At 41.9% G+C, this 19423-nt stretch overlaps 1 protein-coding gene and 1 long non-coding RNA gene across 5 annotated transcripts; one reads left to right on the top strand and one right to left on the bottom strand.

Moving 5' to 3' along the window:
* Positions 1-23: 23 nt before the first annotated feature.
* Pbk (PDZ binding kinase) lies at positions 24-11090 on the bottom strand. 4 transcript variants are annotated; one of them, XM_006252103.5, is made up of 8 exons: positions 11057-11090; positions 7977-8054; positions 6567-6660; positions 5468-5610; positions 4685-4854; positions 3430-3559; positions 1246-1422; positions 24-817 (listed from the first exon to the last, which is right to left on the bottom strand). In XM_006252103.5, the coding sequence occupies exons 2-8, from the start codon at positions 8032-8034 to the stop codon at positions 576-578; spliced, it is 1014 nt and encodes a 337-aa protein (XP_006252165.1). In that variant the 5' UTR covers positions 8035-8054; positions 11057-11090; the 3' UTR covers positions 24-575. The 4 variants fall into 4 exon arrangements, with proteins under 4 accessions (XP_006252165.1, XP_006252168.1, XP_006252167.1 ...); XM_006252106.5 differs by lacking the exon at positions 11057-11090 and adding an exon at positions 10742-11011; XM_006252105.3 differs by lacking the exon at positions 11057-11090 and adding an exon at positions 10252-10321.
* Positions 11050-18440, top strand: LOC134482136 (uncharacterized). Its single transcript, XR_010058184.1, has 2 exons — positions 11050-11194; positions 17919-18440. It is a non-coding gene; the product is annotated as an uncharacterized LOC134482136 (long non-coding RNA).
* Positions 18441-19423: the final 983 nt, after the last annotated feature.

Raw genomic sequence — 19423 nt, 5'->3', positions numbered from 1 at the left:
AAAAACAGAAGATAATGCTGAGATGCCTGGTACTAAAACTGTTTTTATTGTTTATTCTTACATAGCTTTTAGAAGACTTCGTATACAGTCAGTAAAAACAAAGTAAATTAGATGCTAAGGAGTGGAGAGAGGCAAGACAGTAACCAGGGTCTGAAACATTCTAGGGGCTATGCTTCTGCACCAAGCTCTTAAGCTTCAGGGCACATGGGCCAACAGGCCAACTAAAAGGTGGACACTATGAGCAGACAATTAACTGTACTGTGTGTATAGTGAAATTTTTAGTAACCCATTAAAGAAGCAAGAATATCTAAAACGGTCTTTAACAAAGCAATGGTCCCTTGATTCTAAGTCATCTTAGAACAGAGGTCACTAGTGTTTAAATCAGTAGGGGCAGCAGCATCTAGATACCTGGAGAGTTTTTTAAACTTCAAAGACTATCCAGTACAATAAATGCATATATAGGAAATAACATGTCAGAAGGTTATACAATTATTAACTATGTACAATGGTCTTAAAATAAGCTACTTCTAGAATCTAGCTACTATAAGTTATATTAGCTAAATAAATACATCTAGTTAACAGTTCCCATACAAGCTATGCTTCGAGCTTAGACCACAACATTGGCCATCTAGTTCCAAAGCTTCAACGATGTGTGCAGCAGATGGGCGATCTTTAGGATCCTCATTAGTACACACACAGAAGAGTTCAATGACCTTCTGGTAGGATTCATCCAGTTCTTCCATATTGATGGATGGTCTTGTCCCCAGAGCTGCATAGTAAGCTTCATCATCGAAGTCACTCTCATCAAATGTTGCATCTGCACATGAGGGAGGTAAGAGATGAAAACAAGCAAAATCAAGTTGGTCATGGAATAGCTCAATGATTTACCCTCCTGCAAGGAGGGGGTTATCCAGTACACATTCCCCTATATACCACAGGCTGTCTGTCCAAATCTCCTGCCACAGAGTTTAGCTATTTTCTCTCCAAAATGTTAAACTATTCAACTAGATACCCCCACCCACCTAATGTAAAACTGTTTAAGAAAAAATAAGAACCCATGAGTGGGGAGAGGAATACCCTTATCTTCCTATTATCAGTCTATCTCATTTATATAGGATTAAATCTAGCCAATCACAGTATTGCTATAATCTTAACTCTAAATTTTGATTTAGCAGAAAGACAATTGTATGCACTAATCTACTAGAAGGAATTCAGATTTATGTTAAAACCTATTTGTGGTTATACCTTCATCATCATCATCATCTGGAAGGTTGATGTGTGGAATACATAAAGTCATCATTTCCCAAAGAGTAAGGCCAAAAGCAAACATATCTGCCTTGTCAGTAATAATGCCATTTTCCTCCAATGCTTCTTTGGGTTTCCATGGCTCAGTACCAATATAACAGGCCTCAGGATCAGTCACTAAAACAAAATGCAAGTAGAATAGTCATGAGAGCAACCAACAAAACAACACAAGCAAAACCCATTTGGGGAGTTCAGAGGTTAATCACTATATTCAACCTCACTATAAAGAATCTGTCTCTATCAGACTGGCAAGTATTAAAAAATCTCATCAGTTGGTGGGAATGTAAGAAAACAGTTCAACCAGGTAGTGGTGGTTCGAGCCTGTGATTCCAGCACTCAAGAGGAAGAGGCAGGGGGCTGGGGATTTAGCTCAGTGGTAGAGCGCTTACCTAGGAAGCGCAAGGCCCGGGGTTCGGTCCCCAGCTCCGAAAAAAAAAAAAGAACCAAAAAAAAAAAAAAAAAAGAGGAAGAGGCAGGTTGATCTCAAGGCCAGCCCAAAGCTACACAAATAAACCGTCTCAATTAACCGGTGATAGAAATATAAAGAGTACAGATGCACGCCTTGCTTGGCCTGTGTGACACTGCAGGCACTTCAAGTCTGGGCCCTGGGTCTTCTGCAAGCAGCAGAGTCGGAGTTCGAGAGACGAATGACACTTCAGTGCTTCCAGGTGTGCTATGCCACATTAACAGTTTTCTAATACAGAGACCTTTCTCCATCTAGTTCCCTCCTAATGATGCTTTAGGGCTTCCAGATTAGAGACTTAAACTTATATGGATTTATTCATTTTTTTTAATTCTCAGATTTTTAAATATCTTGGGATTTTATACATGGAATTTTTAAGTTTTCATTCTATTATTTTACTAATATATAGGAATATAATTGGTAACTTCAGTCATTCTAGTACCACTTTTCTTCTAAAATCAACCATGTAAAAGTCTTTATAGGATTGTCTCTTTACTAGACAGAGATTTTTGGCCTTCCTAGTTCTTTTGATAATATATTTTTCTAGGAAATAATCATTTTCATCTATGCTCACAACTTGGTGGAATACAGCTATCTGTAGCCATCCTTACAAATGTGTGGAGCATGCAGCTGAGACCCTCTTCATGCCTAGTATCTCTCTCTTCTCAATCTTGGTGAGAATTTTTATTTTCCCAAGGATCCAGCTTTTGGTTTTATTACTAACATTTTTCAGGATTTGTTTTTCTTGACTTCTGTTCCTGTCCTTATTTCTTTCACAGACTCTGCTCTTCCTTTCCTGGCTGACAAAGAAATGAAGCCAGTGGGGGCAAGTTTTGTCTTTTTTTAACATAATCACTAATAGCTACTAGTGTTTATGAATCAATTCTCTGTGATCTAAATACCGTTCTATAATTACATAAATTTACATTGTTCAAGTTCCAAATATCCAAGGCTCTCCTGGATATTTTGTTTGTAGTTTCTAATTTAATTCCTTTTTCTGGTAAAGTATTATACCTAAGATATCTTCCTTAAGGCAGAATTTGCTTTACAAGTTTAAAAACTATTCTGTAACTAAGATAAGTCAAATTCACTGGATAGTTTTAAAGTGTATTAATTTTTCAGTATTTCATTACTATAATCTCCATTTTCACACAAATAAGGATACAATTGAAAACAAAATGCTTTTAACTCATTCCAAACAGGAGAGAAAAACAAGCAGTTTAATCAAAGCTAATCTTAAATTCTATTTTGAGGCTTTCAATAAAATTACAAGTAAAGAAAGAAACATTTGAAGAGAAAAGGGAAGATGGAATAGTTGATCCTATTTAGCATGATTAAATAAGAATGCCCAGGAGCTGGGGAAGCTCTAACCTAGTGGGCACGTCTTGCCTATAGTTGTTCAGTTACAATCCAGGCTATTAGGGCCAGTGTGGCCACAGGCTGAAGGCTGGGAGGCCTGTGAGCCCAAGGCCATCCTCAACTGACGTATTTAAACAAATCAAAAACAAAAAATTACTACCAAGAAGTCAGTAAGTGTTCATGTGGCAAGGGAAGGAGCAAAGACACTCTATTATACACTTTTGAGAAAGTTAATTTTAAACCATGTAGGTTTATTATGTTTACAATGCAAAGTTGTATGAATTTAAAACAGTGCTGCTTACCAGTCATATTTTCATCCAATGGCAGAGAGACTCCTACATCACAGATTTTAATTGTTTCAAAGTCACCTTTAATTACAACATTTGAAGACTTTATGTCTCCATGCAGCAGCTTCTTTTCCTGATGCAGATACTAAAATTGGAAAAAGCAATCCAATACATTAGTAGAAAAATGAATAAAAACTCTTAAAACAATGGCTTTGTAACTAGACTTGTCCAAGTATTTGAAGCCAGGAAGGGAACATGCCACGTCCTCTAAAAATTTTCTTAAAGATGTTTGAATTCTCAAAGCCCAGATAATTTTCTATCCAGAAGATTTCCAAACACCAGATTCACTTGAGGCCGGCCAGTAGTTCTAGACTTAATTTCAGAATCTTCACAACTTACCTCAACTTTGATATAATACAAGAAAAGCAGGTGAGATGGGGCCACCATAATTCATAAGCAGAAGCAAAAATGTAATGCAAAGCTATATTATGTTTTATACATTAACTTCTTGGGTTGCAAACAATTATAGTCACATTTTGAACAGTGCTGCACAATGGCTGTCTGTTCATTTGGCAGCATTTGAGTACTACACTGTGAGCCTAACTGTGAAATGAGAGGCCATTCTTGCTGTGATCTGCCTTATTTCAAATGCAGCCTATCATGTGGTGAAGAGGCCCCAACATGGTTACACTGTCATTTATTCATTTCCTTATATATACATACTTCAAGTCATGAGTCAGTGAGTAATTCGGATGCTGCTATCCTTTGGCTGTCATGGAACTCACCCTGCTGACCTTGAACTCCCTGGCCTTGAGATCCACCTGCCTCTGCCTCCCAAATGCTGGAAATTAAAGGTGTGTATCACCACGCCAGCTCTATCTTATCTAAAGTTATCTAAAAATGTACTAAAAATTATAATTAAAATGTTTTTTCTCAATCTGCTCCAAAAACCAATTTCCTATGAAACCTTAACATGTAACCCTAACATCTCTATTATTACACTGCAAGTAGTTCTCTAGAGTCACTATTACCAGTATTTAATATAATCCCCCCAACCCCCAGAGAGAATTTCTCTGTAGCCATTTCCTCAAAACTCTGCCTCCTGCCTGCTGGGATTAAAGGCATGTGCCACCAGTGCCCAGCTATGTATCCATTTCTTTTCTTCCCTTATCTTCTACCTATCCAAAAGCACAGCAAACAAAATAGGTACAACACATGTTCATTTCTTCATAGTTCACCAAAGCTGTTTAAAATCCAGTGAAATAGTTACCTTTAGCCCTCTTGCCATGTGCAAAGCAACTCTGAGAATTACAGCTGCTGGAAAAGGACTTCCACTGTCTTTGTTCCGCTCTTCTATTAAGTCATTCAGAGACTTTTCACCTCCATACTCCATAGCAAGGCACAGACTACCATCACTGGCTTCAGTAAAAGCACGATAGCCTTAAGAAAAAATAACATTTCTCTATTAAACTCTTCATAATGTAACATGTACCTGGACTATCACAGTGAAGCAGCTACTGTTTACAAAGCCCAGAGGCATAATTCAGATGCCTTCGGGTGTGTCTAGCAGCACAGATCAAAATACTTTACTATGCTTCTGTAAACAATGATTCCACCAGCCTCATTAGTATCAAAAATGCAAAGTGGAAACAGCACAAGAATCCATCTAAATGAACATGAATGGTCTACATGAAGACCATTCTACATCCCAGAAATCTCAGAACCAGCACTAAAACAACTACTTCCAACCCAACTCCATGAAGGTTAAATACAAATACTTAAAGATCTAAAATATGTGCATTTTAAATATTTTTTTATTTATTTTATATTTTGCCTGCATGTTTATATGTGCACCACATGCATGCCTGAACTGAACCTGAGTCCTCGGCAAGCATGATAGGTTCTCTTACCTACTGATCCATCTCTCCAGCCCCTTATGTGAACTCACATTAACTTTTCCCCAACAACGTGTAGACCCAACATTATTAGCAAAACCAGATACTATACAGAACATTGCTTACCACATATTGCCACAAAGTAAATGTAGACTTACCTACAATGTTTGGGTGATTAAGGTTTTTTAAAATCTTAGCTTCATCAGTTAGTCTCTTCTGATACACAGTTCGATAATGATCATCGCATAAAGGATTTATCTTTTTCACAGCCCAAGGAGAATGGGACAACCCTCTCGGAGATCTAAAACATACATATGTAAACTTAGTGATACAAAACAAATAAGAAACACCAACACTCAAATTTTGCTCCATAGAAATAGGTTTTTAAAAGTATTTCTTTAGCTGGTCAGCACTTGTTACATTTCTGCTTCGAGTAAATCAGTGTCAACATTTAATCAGAACCTGATAAGATATCTATGCTCTGAGAAGGGATTAAAGGACAAAAATAAGGATGGACTGTTAGGAACTTATCAAAGTACAATTAAACTTTAGAACTGCTACACTATTTTCTAACATTTCTATCCTGGCATGTCAGCCTACTATTTAATCAATGTTTATCAATATGTATCAGAGATGATTTATGACATGCTTTAATTAATATTGAAAATTTAGAGTTTCTATATAATAGAATTCTATTCTTTTATTATAATTTGAAATTTCACACATATTTGTTTTGATCAAATCTACTTCCCACTCCCTCTCCTCCAGCTCCTCTTCTATTCCACCACCACTACTTCCCTCCTAACTTCATGTGTTTTTATTTTTTAGGCCCACCGAGTCCACTCAGTGCACGGGTAGCCTCTCTGGGCCTGCATCCCTAAAGAGAAGTGACTCTCCCTTCCCTAGAGCCAGTGACTGTGGTTCCCCATCCCTAGCCTCTCCTCTCCTCTATCAGCTACTTCAGCTCCACATGGAACACTCTCCACCTGTTCACCACACTCAACGCTGCGTTCTCGGATCTTTCTACCACTTTGTCTCCTTATAGAACCAAAAGGAAAATGATTAAGCTACTTCCCTTTTCATAACCTAGCAGGAGGAATCCAGAAGTAAAGTATTAGGGGCAGAACTCCAGCAGTTAGAACTGGAATGTGGCCTTCAGGTGTGATGAGAAACTTCCCCAATCCAAGTACAAGAGACCTACAGTCCCCCAAGCAGAATCTTACACTCACTCACTCACTCACTCACTCACTCACTCACCTTTTCATTAGGTAAACACTGACCCCAGTCCCAAAGCCGAGCTTCTGCATAAATGGAGAGGCAGGGATATTTACACATGGAGTTGAACATAATACTAAAAAACAAAAGCAAAAACTTAGCATTTGAAAACAGCAGTACAAAATCATCTTAAAGCCCTATTGTAAGATTAGTAATGGCATAGGTTTTTTTTGTTTTTTTTTTTTTCTTTTTTTGGAGCTGGGGACCGAACCCAGGGCCTTGCGCTTGCTAGGCAAGCGCTCTACCACTGAGCTAAATCCCCAACCCGGCATAGGTTTTTTTATTACAGTGTGGGGACACCCTGTGACTAGGACGACTTCTGCAACTCTCATGGTAACACTAGTGTAAATGGCTTGTTTTTTATGGCTTACAAGATAAGGATCTGAAAAATCCATTCAATTATTCTGTGTGTATGTACATGGTATGTCTAAATGTCTCTGTGTGTAGATGTGAATGCTATGGCACACATGTATAAGTCAGAGGAGAACTTTGTGAACTTGGTTCTATTTGGGCAGATCACACTTGGGTCAACCTGATGAGCCATCTCAGCTTTTTACATTCTTAAAAGGCTACTTAAAAATAAAGAATATTGACGTTGGTAAGACAGCTCAGTGGTCAAGAGCACTTGCTGCTCTTACAGAAATCCCGAGTCTGATTCCCAGCACACATATCAGGCAGCTTATAATCATCTGTAACTCCAATTTCCAGGGAATCTAATGCCCTCTTCTGGCCTCCAAGGCACCCACATGGATGTGGTGCACACATGCATCCATCATAAATTAATAAAAATACATTGAGAGAAAAAGAAGGATCCTCATAGGCTAGGTATGGGAGCACAAGTTGTAATCTCAGGACTTGGAGGCAGTAGAGAGACTGAAATCTAATAAGGACATCTGTGGACAGCAATATCTAATAGATACATTGGGGACAACACTAATATGTCACTATCACCTTTACTCAAAAATATGCTGAGCCAGTATAATAAGATAATTTTTTTTAAAAAAAGTCATAGATACTGAAGTGGAAAAAAGTCTCAATGTCTATTAATCTATATATGACCAACTAAAGACATCTTGAACAATCCTTAAGACACCTCCACAGGCAAAAGTGCTTGCTGTGCAAGCCTGATGCTTGATTCCTGGATCCCATCTACAAGGAATACAACTCCTGTTACCCTCTAGTTCAAGCCAGAAGACCATTACTAGGCAGGTCCTAAAATCCAGAACGACCATCAGCAACTAGACAGAAAGCCTGGCCTGTGCTATCAGAATCTCCATTATGGTTAGCACTGTCATAGTGACCAATACCATGACTGTTTACAGTGACAAAGGAACAAACGCAAAGATGTTTCTAGTAGAAACAGCAACAAGAGAAGGTCTTTGGCAATCTTACCAGATTTCCTTTTTTCAGATAATTTGTTTGGCGTCTTGAAATTACTGATTCCTTCCATTGTAGCAATCACTTTAGGTCCTGTAATAAAAACAAGCTAAGTTATACTACAACTATCTAAAGTACTCTCATTGTGAGAAGCCCATGACATCATTTTATCACAGAAATATACAATTTGAGACCTGAAAATGACCTCAGCAAATACTTAGTCCAATTTTATTTACAAAGGTAAAACTGAAACCACTTACTCGTGGTCATACTATCAGTGACTAGGGATTGTAATTTTAACTATAAAATATATACTTAGAGGTCAGAGACATGGTTCAGAAGGTAAAGGTACTCACTGCCAAGCCTGTCAACTTGAGTTTAATTCTTGGATCTCATGTAGCAGAAAGAGAGAACTGACTCCCACAAGTTATCTTCTGACCACCATACACACTATGTGGCACACACACATACACAATACACATAGAAACAAATATAATTGTAAAAACTTTTAAATATATAACTTCAATTAAAAAAATACTACCTAGTTCAAAAAGGTTAGCAGAAACTAGGAATATAGCTCATGGGCAGAGTGTCAGCCTGGCATGCACAGGGCCATGAGTTCAATCCCCATTGATGAAACCTAAAGGTAAATACTATGTCTCCCTCTCATACTTCCCAAGAGAAGTTACAAACATGTCTCATTAGCCTTTAAGACAACCCTTATAGGCATACCTGTAATATCAGCACTTAGGAGGCTAAGACCACCCTGGGCAACAGTGAGACCCTGCTACAAACAAAACGAAAACAGAAAACCATCCATACAAGCAGCGTCATTCCTAACAGTCCAAACAGACAACAGAAGTACCCATTAGGTGATGAATGCAGAGCAAAAAGTAACAAACTTGGCTATGTACAACACAAATGAGCCAGGAAAACACGACAAGCAAAAGAAACCAGATAGAGAAAGCCACGCACAAGATTCCATTGATTGAACATATCTAGAGCTGTCCAGAAACTACATGATTTTCTGATGGCTTAACTGTGGCAAGGAAGAAAAAAGTAAAAAAAAAAAGGGGGGGGGGAGGACAGGGAAGGAGGTGGCTTTCTAGATTGAACAAATGAAAAGCAAAAGTGGATACTAGAGCTTGGGAGCTCATTTTGGAATGCTTTATTAGACATCTTGGTGGCAAGGTTGAATAGGAAGCCAAATACAGATATGGAACAAAGCCAACATGACTCTGTGGGCTTATCGACAGACGTGGGATTAAAGCTGAGATCCTAGATGAGAAAGGGTGCAACCCTCAAGACCCTGATTCAGGGCAGGGAGGCGGGAAAACAGCCTTTTGAAAGTGAGCCACATACAACATGCTTGGCAAAGAGTGGCCTGGAGAACGTCCTTGCCACCACAGCTTGAGGACTGGATACAAAAGGCACAGTGTGTTTTTAAGAGATTAAGGTACCTAGCTTTAGACATTTCAACATTCCCTTATATTCTGGACACTCAAAAATGCCTTACCTTCTACTTACCGTATTTGTACCAAAATACCTATGTCCCACACAGCTCAGTTGTTTAATGGGGTATTTCTTTCCTGGCTGAGTTTGAGCCTTAGTCTGTACTGTCTTAGATACTGTCGTAATCCATAGGCACTAATTGTTAAATAACTATACCGTCTTCAAACCACATCACCTTTAGGCTTAGGGATCAAAAGGCATGTTTGATAGAGCTGGTGCATCTACCGATGGGCTTTCTAAGCCCTGTTTGTGTTTTGTTCCATTGAGTCTGGGTCTCATCATAACTTAGACTGTCGTCCACTGGCTCTGCATACTGAGCTGGTATCGGACATTACCTACTCCTGCTTCAATCCCCACGCATGTGCACCATGCTTGGTTATCCTGATAATTGCTTTTAAGATTTTTCATCATATACTTTCCATCACACACGTGTGTGGCACGGGGTGTGTGGTATATGCACAACAGTACAGGAGCCCGAAGTGAAGGATGGCCTCCTCTGGAATTACATGTAGTTGTGAGCCACTCCACATAGGTGCTGGCAACCAGCTCAGGGCCTCTGCAAAAGCACCGCAGGCTCTAACCACTGAATCAACGCTCCAGTGTCCTCCACCCAGAACTTTATAAGTGTTAAACAGCACTACTTGACTTTTCAAAAGTATCTTTTTATTAGCATATGCTAACTCTACATGGTTATGAGTTTCACTATGAGTTTTCATAGACGCATGTAAATATGTTTTTAAAGTAATACCAGGATTCCCATGTATAAAATTCTACTCACAGTCACACTACCTGTCCTTTCTTCGGTCTCCATTCCCTAGTACTGAGACCACAGGCACTTACTACTGCTCCCAGGTTTTTGGGTCCTGAAGATGGATCCCAGGGTTGCATGCATGCTGGGCACAGACTGTACCCAATGAGTCATTGCCCTACCACAGGCCACCTTTCGACTGTGGCCTCACCTGAGAAGTGCTTCCCTGCCTCCTTCATGGGGAAGGGGGTGACTTTCTCCCAGAACCCCCAAACTCTCTGCGACCAAGGAGCTCAAGGACAGGGACTTGGAGGTGCACGATGATTCCAAGGGGGTTCCCCTACTCTCCTCCATCCGCTGTCTTCCCTGGGTGCTCCCTCAATCATTCTCTAGCCGCTTTGTACCCTCAGTTTGCTGTTCTTCCGCGCAGATCTCCTCCAGGTCCTGGATCCTCCCGTAGAGGAAGTCTCTCTCCTGTCCGCGAACCCTCCCCTCCGACCCTCGATACTCCATCGCTTACCCCCTGTCCGCTGTCAACCCTCCAGTCAACCCTCCAGTCAGCCAGGCTTTCCCTTACCACAGTCACACACTCGGGTAAAAAGGTGAAAGTAATGAGCTGGCTCAAAGCTGTCTGGACACCTAGCCCGGAAGGTGCAGGAACAGCTCCCGCCAACTCTGTAACCGCCGCGGCGTTTAGGGCGCGCGCGTTTTTAAAGGCCGCTGGCCGGTCGGGAGACACTGGAGTTAGAACTCAAAGCTGTCTTGCTTCCGAAAGTGCAGGAACAGCTCCCTCCCGCCAACACTCGCAGTAACCGCCGCTGCGTTTAAGACTCACGCTTTCAAAGGTCCCGCCAGAAGACTACGGAGCGGCACTGGGGCCAAAACTCAAGCCTTCGCGCAGTCCGCCCAGGTTTGCTTGGCCTTCCAGATTTGACTTAGACTGAAGAAGCCTTCCAGATCAATGGCTAGAAAGGTATAGCAAATGTCAGACAGATGCTAGTGGAAAAACAAAATATGTGTCTGTTTTGAAGGCAAATGTACCCAAATTACAAACACTGCTCAGAATATGCAATTAGGTAAGATGTTTTATTGCAGATTTGTGTGATCTTAAAACACTAACTAGAAATGTGTAGTTAAGAGTTTCATTATTGGGGGGGCTGGGGATTTAGCTCAGTGGTAGAGCCCTTACCTAGGAAGCGCAAGGCCCTGGGTTCGGTCCCCAGCTCCGAAAAAAAAGAACCAAAAAAAAAAAAAAAAAAGTTTCATTATTGGGGTTGGGGATTTAGCTCAGTGGTAGAGCGCTTGCCTAGGAAGCGCAAGGCCCTGGGTTCGGTCCCCAGCTCTGAAAAAAAGAAAAAGGGAAAAAAAAAAAGAGTTTCATTATTCGGGGCTGGGAATAAATATAGAATATTTAGAGGTTTTTCTAACTTTAAAAATTATTACTCGTGTGCGTGTACATGGGAGGTCAGAGGACACTGTAAAAACAGGTTCCCTCCTTCCCCCTTAGATTCCTGAGATCTAAATCAAAAGGTCAGGCTCTCACAGCAAGCCCTTATCCTCACTGAGACATCTCACTGGCCCAGTTTTGTTAATTCTTGGAATTACCACATTCTACTTAACAAATATTTTCAGAGCACCTACTGTGTGCCAGGTATCTGCACTTGACTGCCCACTGCATAACATAATCTACCGTGTTCACTGCTAGAGAAATGAATTAAATTTGGGAGGCTCAAAGACCATGTGATACTTCAAAATAGAAAGCACACAACAGAATACAAGAAACACTGAGAAGCCTCCCCAGCAGGAGCACTCTGTGTGGCGTGGCGTTGAGAAATAAAACCACAGTCTGTGTTGTGGTTTGCCCTGGAGTTGTCTGTATTCTGAAGCTAATTCCACTGCCCCAAGGACAGCTGCCTAGTGAGTACTCCGGACTCAGGTGACTTCACCAGAACTTCTCCCCATTGAATTTGTAAACTACAGGTGAGGGGCAGGTATAGGATAGAAGGAAGCCTGTCATTGGAGGAGAAGGAAGGATGGGTGGGAGAGAAGTTTGAAGGAAGAGGAGGAGACTGGAACCGAAAGGAGGAAGAGGAGGGAGAGGGCGAGAAGCCATGGCAGTCGATGTTGATTCTGCTCTTGTTATTAATGTTCTTAAGTGATGGATGGTACTGGCCTTTGTATGATTAGGTGGGCAATTATATCTTGCCAATTGGGTCAAAGATTATTGTGTTGTGTGTTCTTTTATGTGACAGTTTGAGTGTAGGAAAGTGTACGGTGGCTGGAGACACTGGGCCACTGTGGAGTTGGTATGTGTTTCCGCCAAGATATCTAGCAGATGTCTTGGGCCACCGTGGTGCAGAACCTAGTGAGGTAAAAGACAACAATACTTTTTTTTTTATTTTTTATATTTTTACAATAGATGGCGAACCAACCTGTGGGCAAGAATCCACTAGTAATCCAAAGAGTTGAGAGGAAGTTTTATTTTCTAAGTAAGAGGAGGCCAGTGCCATTTTAAGTCATGTGATCTCTTAAGCTTGGGAATTTAAACAAAGAAACAGGGAAGCAGCTTGGGCTGGCTGGCTGTAGGTTCCCTGCTGTGTGATAGTATGTTTAGGTGGGCAATTATATCTTATCAATTGGGTCAAAGGTTATTGTGTTGTGTGTTCTTTCATGTGTAGATTTAAGTGTAATGGAGTGTGGGGCGGCTGGTCTGGGCCTCCATGGAGTTGGGATGTGTGTTTCTGGTATGGAAACCTGCCTTGGGAATAGACAGGTAGAGAGAGAGTGCTGCCAGGCTCAGAGAGAGGCCTTCGGCAGTGTGATATGGATGGAGCAAAGCAGGTGAGAGGCTTTGCTGACTGAGAATTAAGATATCCAGCAGGTATCTTGGGACACAGCAGTGCACAACCTAGGGGGATAAAAGACAGATATACTTTTTTTATTTTTTTACAACAACAAGTCTGAGCCCAGATAGATAGGGATAGCTTCCTTACTAAGAGAGTATCACACAGTGCCATGACTCAGACATATTCACATGTTTATATACATTGGCATACATACTTGTCTAGTGACATCTATTTCATTGGCACTAATACCTATTTTATTTTCTACAATTTCAAAGAATTCAAAGATTCCAAGAATTAACAAAACTGGGCCAGTGAGATGTCCCAGTGAGGATAAGGACTTGCTGTGAGAGCCTGACCTTTTGATTTAGATCTCAGGAATCTGAGGGGAAAGGACGGAACCAGTTTCTGCAGTGTCTTCTGATCTCCCAACGTGGGTGGCAGATACACACACACACACACACACACACACACGCACACGCACACGCACACTCACAGTAAGTTTTTAAGTTAGGAAAATTTCTAAATATTCTATATTCAGTTTCTCAATGCTTTCACTAACATATTTTCTTTTTTAGTATGTAGCCCTGGCTGACCTGAAACCCGATATGTAGAGCAGGCTGGGAAGACTCCTCCAGAAGAGCAGCCAGTGCTCTCGGCTGCAGAGCCACCTTTCCAGCACCATGATCTATCTATCTTTCTTTCTTTCTTTCTTTCTTTCTTTCTTCCTTCCTTCCTTCCTTCCTTCCTTCCCTTCTTCCTTTCTTTCTTTCAAGATTCATTCATTTATTTATTTCATGTGTATGAATACACTGTTGCTATCTTCAGAAACACCAGAAGAGGGCATCGTATCCCGTTGCAGATGGTTGTGAGCCACTATGTCGTTGCTGGGAATTGAACTCAGGACCTCTGGGAGAGCATCTTAACCACTGAGCCATCTCTCCAGCCCCATGATTTCTTTTCTAAGTGCAGAGAGTTTTTCTGGGAACTATTTTTTTTTTTGAACTATCTGACATTATTCAAGCAAAATGAATTTATTGTTTATTCTTTGCCCTGTAGTACATTAAACAACTGTTGGAAATCCATGCTGGGAAGGGGCCAGCGTGGAGGCTGATAAGGAGCTCTGTCACATGCAGCTCTGCTCCCCAACAATTTCAGCTATTCAGATAAAATGAAGGTCACTCACATTTGCTGAGATTTGAACTCAGGATGTCTTGGAGAGGAGTTAGTGCTCTTAACCACTGAGCCATCTCTCCAGCCCCAGTGAGCACTATCTTAATATTTTCAGCCCTATCTTAATATATTTTGTGAGTGTAAATATGATGTTATACACCTTGCCTTCATTAAATATCTATAATGTTCTACATTTTTATGAAGTCTTAGGTTTTTATAAGCCTTCTGTGTAATTTTCTTAGTAAATGATAAAATTCTGCCTAAAGCCAGACCCAAAAGCTTCTTAATTAACCACTGTTTGTCAAAGGACTCTCCAGGGAGATAAAATTATTGGCACAGTATAAACTGAGGCTAAAGAATCAGTAGAAATAAAGACCCTTGCCTAACAGTTACGACTATCCTGCTCTCTAAAAGAACCCCCAGATATTACCCCCAGGAACACGTGACCATCACAAGTCCATTGCTATTGCCTGTGGATGCATCCGGTGATCTCAGAACCTTGCCTGCTAGTCGGTTGTCATAGAGAGCAGCTCCAACCTGGATCAGCCTCTTGTAAAGCTCCAATCCCACTCTTTAATAGAAGAACCAGCTCTACTTTGACTCTAGCAGACTGGCTTCAAAGTAACATGGCTCTTTTGCTTGCCTGCTTGCTTGTTTTTTGAGACAGTGCTTCCCACAGACCAGCTTGTCCAGCTTGAACTTGCTATGTAGCCAAGGATGACCTTGGACTTCCGATCTTCCTGCCCCTTCCTCTTGTGGGTGGAGACCAGCAAGCCATGTTTACGCAGTGCAGGGATGTTTCCTGCAAACAACGATGTCACATCCCCACGCCAGCCATTTTAGGGACTTTCGGTTTCCCAGACCTTACTTGGAGAGTTTTAATGCTTTTCTTCCTTTCTAGAGTGTTGTCTCCCTCCTCTTTCTCTTATGGCTGCTGCATTCTATTTCTCTTTGAGGTTGTGTCCTCACTGCTGATTAGCTACAAGGATGGTGAACTTGTTTAGGAACGAAGAAAAAAATATTTTTTCTTGTTGCTTCTGTATTTCCAAACAGTCCTAGACATGCTGCATGGTCCTAGACATGCTACATGGTCCTAGACATGCTGCAAGTTCTGGCGTCCTGAAGTCTTTAGATGTGGGTCTCCTGTTCCCGACTCAAGATGCAGGGAAGCTAAGGAACAAAGTCTCTGGTGGCAGTGGGTATGCTGGGCACAAAGTCACAGGAGGTTGTGTGGGAAGGCTGCGCCTTTATTGAAATGGCAATGGTTGGCTAGCTCATATAACTGAGTCTGTGAAGAGGGGAAGAAAAGGGACAAGAGAGGAAATTCACCTAATTTGCATATGCGGACCTGATTGAAGACAGGCTAAGGAGCATGAATTCAAATATCAGGCAAGCTGGAGGAGCCTTGCCTTAATATTTAGATTAGCAGGCTGTAGGTCACATGGTTTCTGAGAAGTTAGTTCTCTGCTGTGGAAACCAAAGCTTAACTGGGTCTATCATGATGTGGCCTTTGTCTCTATTGGGTTGAGTAGCCCCAAGCTTGACTTGGGTAGGGAGCAGCCCCAATCCTACTGTGCTCTCTGAGAGCTTTGGGGGGAGGGGGTGTGTATCCCGGCAGCACTCTTTCCTCATCTGGCCTGGGAACCCACATTTAAGTCCCAAGGTGAAGACACCGCTGCCTCTAGCTTATGCTCCCATGTGCTGGCTTTTGTTTATCTGTATCCAGAGGGCCAGAACCGGAAATTCCCTTTTATCTCAGATAGTTTGCTGTCAGCTTGTCACAAGTGAAAATCATTTGAGGGGAGGGAACCGCCACTGAGAAAATGCTTCCATAAGATCCAGTTGTAAGGCATTTTCTTAATTAGTGATGGATGGGAGAGGGCCTTGCAGGTGGGGCTGTCCCTGGGCTGAGGTTAGGTTGTGTAAGGTTGTGTAAGGCTGAGCAGACCGTGAAGAGCAAGCCAGTCAGCAGCACACCCTCTGCATCAGCTCCTCCTCCAGGTTCCTGTCCTGTTCGGGTTTCTGCTCTCGCTGCTTCTGAGAGTGAGCTGTTAATTGGACTTAGAAACAAAATGAGTCTTTCTGCCCCAAGTTGGTGGGTTTTCTTGTTTGTTTGGTCATGGTGTTCATCACAGCTACAGAGACCCTAACTAAGACACTTTTATTCCCTCATCTCTGTTCTGACCTCCCTTTCCCCTGTATCTTTAAGTCTCTTCCTTTCTCTGCCTGAACCACCAGCCCTCCAACCACTCCCACTCAGAACACTGTTAACCTCCCAGCTTAGCACCTGCTACAGGCCCCTCCTCCCTTCTTGCTGCTTTTCACTTTGAAGTCTGCTTAGTCTTTTTGTCTGGAAACTTCATTCTGTCATGCCCAAACCCAAAATCCTCCAGAGACCTTGTAAACTTCAGGGCAAAACTCACCATCTTTGTGATCTGACCCCAAGTGTCTTCTCCTAGAGTTTACCTCATTGGGTCCCTGGGCTCTGGTAAAGACTCAGAGTGTGGCTGTGCCAGGAGAGCTCCTGTTTTTTCTCATTTCTCTGGCGTAGACACACACACTTTCTTCTCAGCAACCAATGCCCTTCCTGTCTGGATTAGCATCACCTCACTTTCCACTATTGGTTGAGACTCCTCTTCTCTCACACAGTCCACCATCATGGCTATGCCGCTTTGTTCTCCTAGTCTAGGACATCCCAACACAATGGAAGTCTCTTGTGTCTACCTCCTACAGCATCAGTTCTAGATCATGCTCCTGGGTGTGTATTCAGAAAGGAGAGAGTAAAAAAATGGACAAACTCTTTTTCCTAGAGACTCTATCTGTCCTTCGGTGACATGGCAGCTGGTCTGGGAATAGTCACTGAGGTGAAATTATAATGTTTAGTCGCAGTCCCTGAGCCCACGTTTGCTATCTGCCACTGCCGAGCCGTATGCCTACATTCACCCCCGTGCCCCAGGAAAAAATCCTGTTTGAATTCCCTAGAGCCTACTCTAGTGATATTAGAGATGACGCCTCCTTTGGAAACTACTGAAATCTGGATGAAGTCTGGAGGTTGGTGTCTAGTTTGACAGGACTCATCTCTTAGGAGAAAAGATGCCACCAAGTCCCTGATATCATTTAAGTGTCCAGTTTTACACCATGATAACATTAATCAAAGATAGTAAAGACTCCATAGCTAAGAGCACAGTCCCATAGCACTGCCCTTCATGTGAGCACACAACCTCAGGTACTCGGACCCCAGGTTACTCATAATTTAATACAAATCTGTGACCACCCCTCCATAGGTTCACTCATTTTCTACATCTGTTCATAGAACTAAGGAAAGAGTTGACTTATTATTGTCAGTTATTACAGAGGATATTTCATCTATTTGAAAAAATGTAGAGAAGGGCCCAGTAAGATATCCAAAGCAGGAATGTCTGTCCCTGGGCAGTTAGGGCTCACCAATCTCTTGACACATGGACATGTTTAACAATCTAGAAGCCTCTTGAACCCCATCTTTTAGGGATGTCTATGGAGGTTTCATTATATATAGCTGTGGTAAATTATTAACTCAATCTTTGCTTTTCACTTTCTCTCCAAGGATGGGGAGTGGATTGTAAGTTCTTTGTTTCTAATCATGCCTCTGTATTTCTGGTGAGGAACCTATAAGAACAACCGATGTGTCTGTCCATCACCCAGGAAGCACCGAGGCATTAAAAGCACTGGACCAGCAACCGAGCATCTGGGAGAGAAGACTCAGCTCCAGCCCTGCAGAGAAAGAATGGAAAGACATAGGAAGGCCTTCACAGCTACCTGCTTGGAAGGCACAGCCCCTGCTCAACCTCAAAGTGTCAATACAGCTTCCAGTAAGAAGTGGAATCTGCTGGTTCTGGAAACATAGGGCTTGCTTGAAAAACAAGAGCGCTTTAGAAAATGTGTTATGATCTCAGATGCATATAATTGATGAGATCCTGATTCCATTGTGGTTCAGTGCACTGGGAAGATGTGACAGGGAATTCAAGCCTTCCCTGAGGGAAGATGGCCACTGACAGTGTTCCATCTGCTATGATTGCATAAGACTCCAGGCTGGCCCTAGCAGCTGGCCACAGCCTCAGTGTCCTGACGTCATTTCTGCTCCACAATTCTCTTCACTCTAACTCAGCCAGAAAAAAAAGTATCAGTTCTCAATTTCCAATGAATCCATGAATGACAGGAAATAAATTTTGGTGGTTTGCATTTTTTTTTCTTTTTCTTTTTTTTTCTTAGGAGCTGGGGACCAAACCCAGGGCCTTGCAAGCGCTCTACCACTGAGCTAAATCCCCAACCCCCGGTGGTTTGCATTTTAACTACCCTGTTCCCACTTGGAATGTAGACTGAAGGCAGAAATCCTCTAAAAATTTTCTATTCTTTCAGTAAAAGATTGGGATCACTGAGACATTCAGATTGAGCAGTTAACAGCTGTCAGCCTTTCAAAGATGAATTGTTGAGCTACCCAGCCCCCATTTCAAGCTATTCTTGCATCCACCCTGCCCCTATGAATATATATATATATATATATATATATATATATATATATATATATATCCTATCAGTTCTGGTCCTCTAACAACCCTAACTGTACAATACTATTTGAAGAGAAATAAACCAGATATTCTCAGGAAAATCATTGGCCCCTTGAGGAAGATGGTAAAATCAGGGAGCTGTTCAAAGCAGAGACTCTTTTTAAAGATATATATATAACACTGTTTCTGTCTTCTGACACACCAGAAGAGGGGATCAGATCCCCATTACAGATGGCTACCATGTGGTTGCTGGGATTTGAACTCAGGACCTCTGGAAGAGCAGTCAGTGCTCTTAACCCTGAGCCATCTCTCTAGCCCCTCAAAACCTGTAGTTGTCCTGACTCCTTGTCTAGGAAGTCACCTTCTCAGCATCATGTCTTTTTGACACTTTGGGATAAGGGTTCCTCAAGCACTGTGAAGTGGCTCAAGTCACTAAGGTGTCACTTGAATGTCCTCAGAAAACTTCATGCTAAAGTAGTAGAAGAAGGTGTGGTGGTTTCAATGAGTCCCACAGACTCATATGCTTGAGTGTTTGTTTCTCAGTTGGTAGAACTTTTTGGGAAGAACTAGGAGGTGTGGTCTTGTTGGAGGAGGTGTGCCAGAGGCCAGTCCTGGCCTTCAGGTACTGAGGAAGGCAGCTGA

The sequence above is a fragment of the Rattus norvegicus genome, chromosome 15 (genome assembly GCF_036323735.1).
Source record: "Rattus norvegicus strain BN/NHsdMcwi chromosome 15, GRCr8, whole genome shotgun sequence".
NCBI lineage: Eukaryota > Metazoa > Chordata > Mammalia > Rodentia > Muridae > Rattus > Rattus norvegicus.
This window is presented reverse-complemented; position numbering and strand designations above follow the sequence as displayed.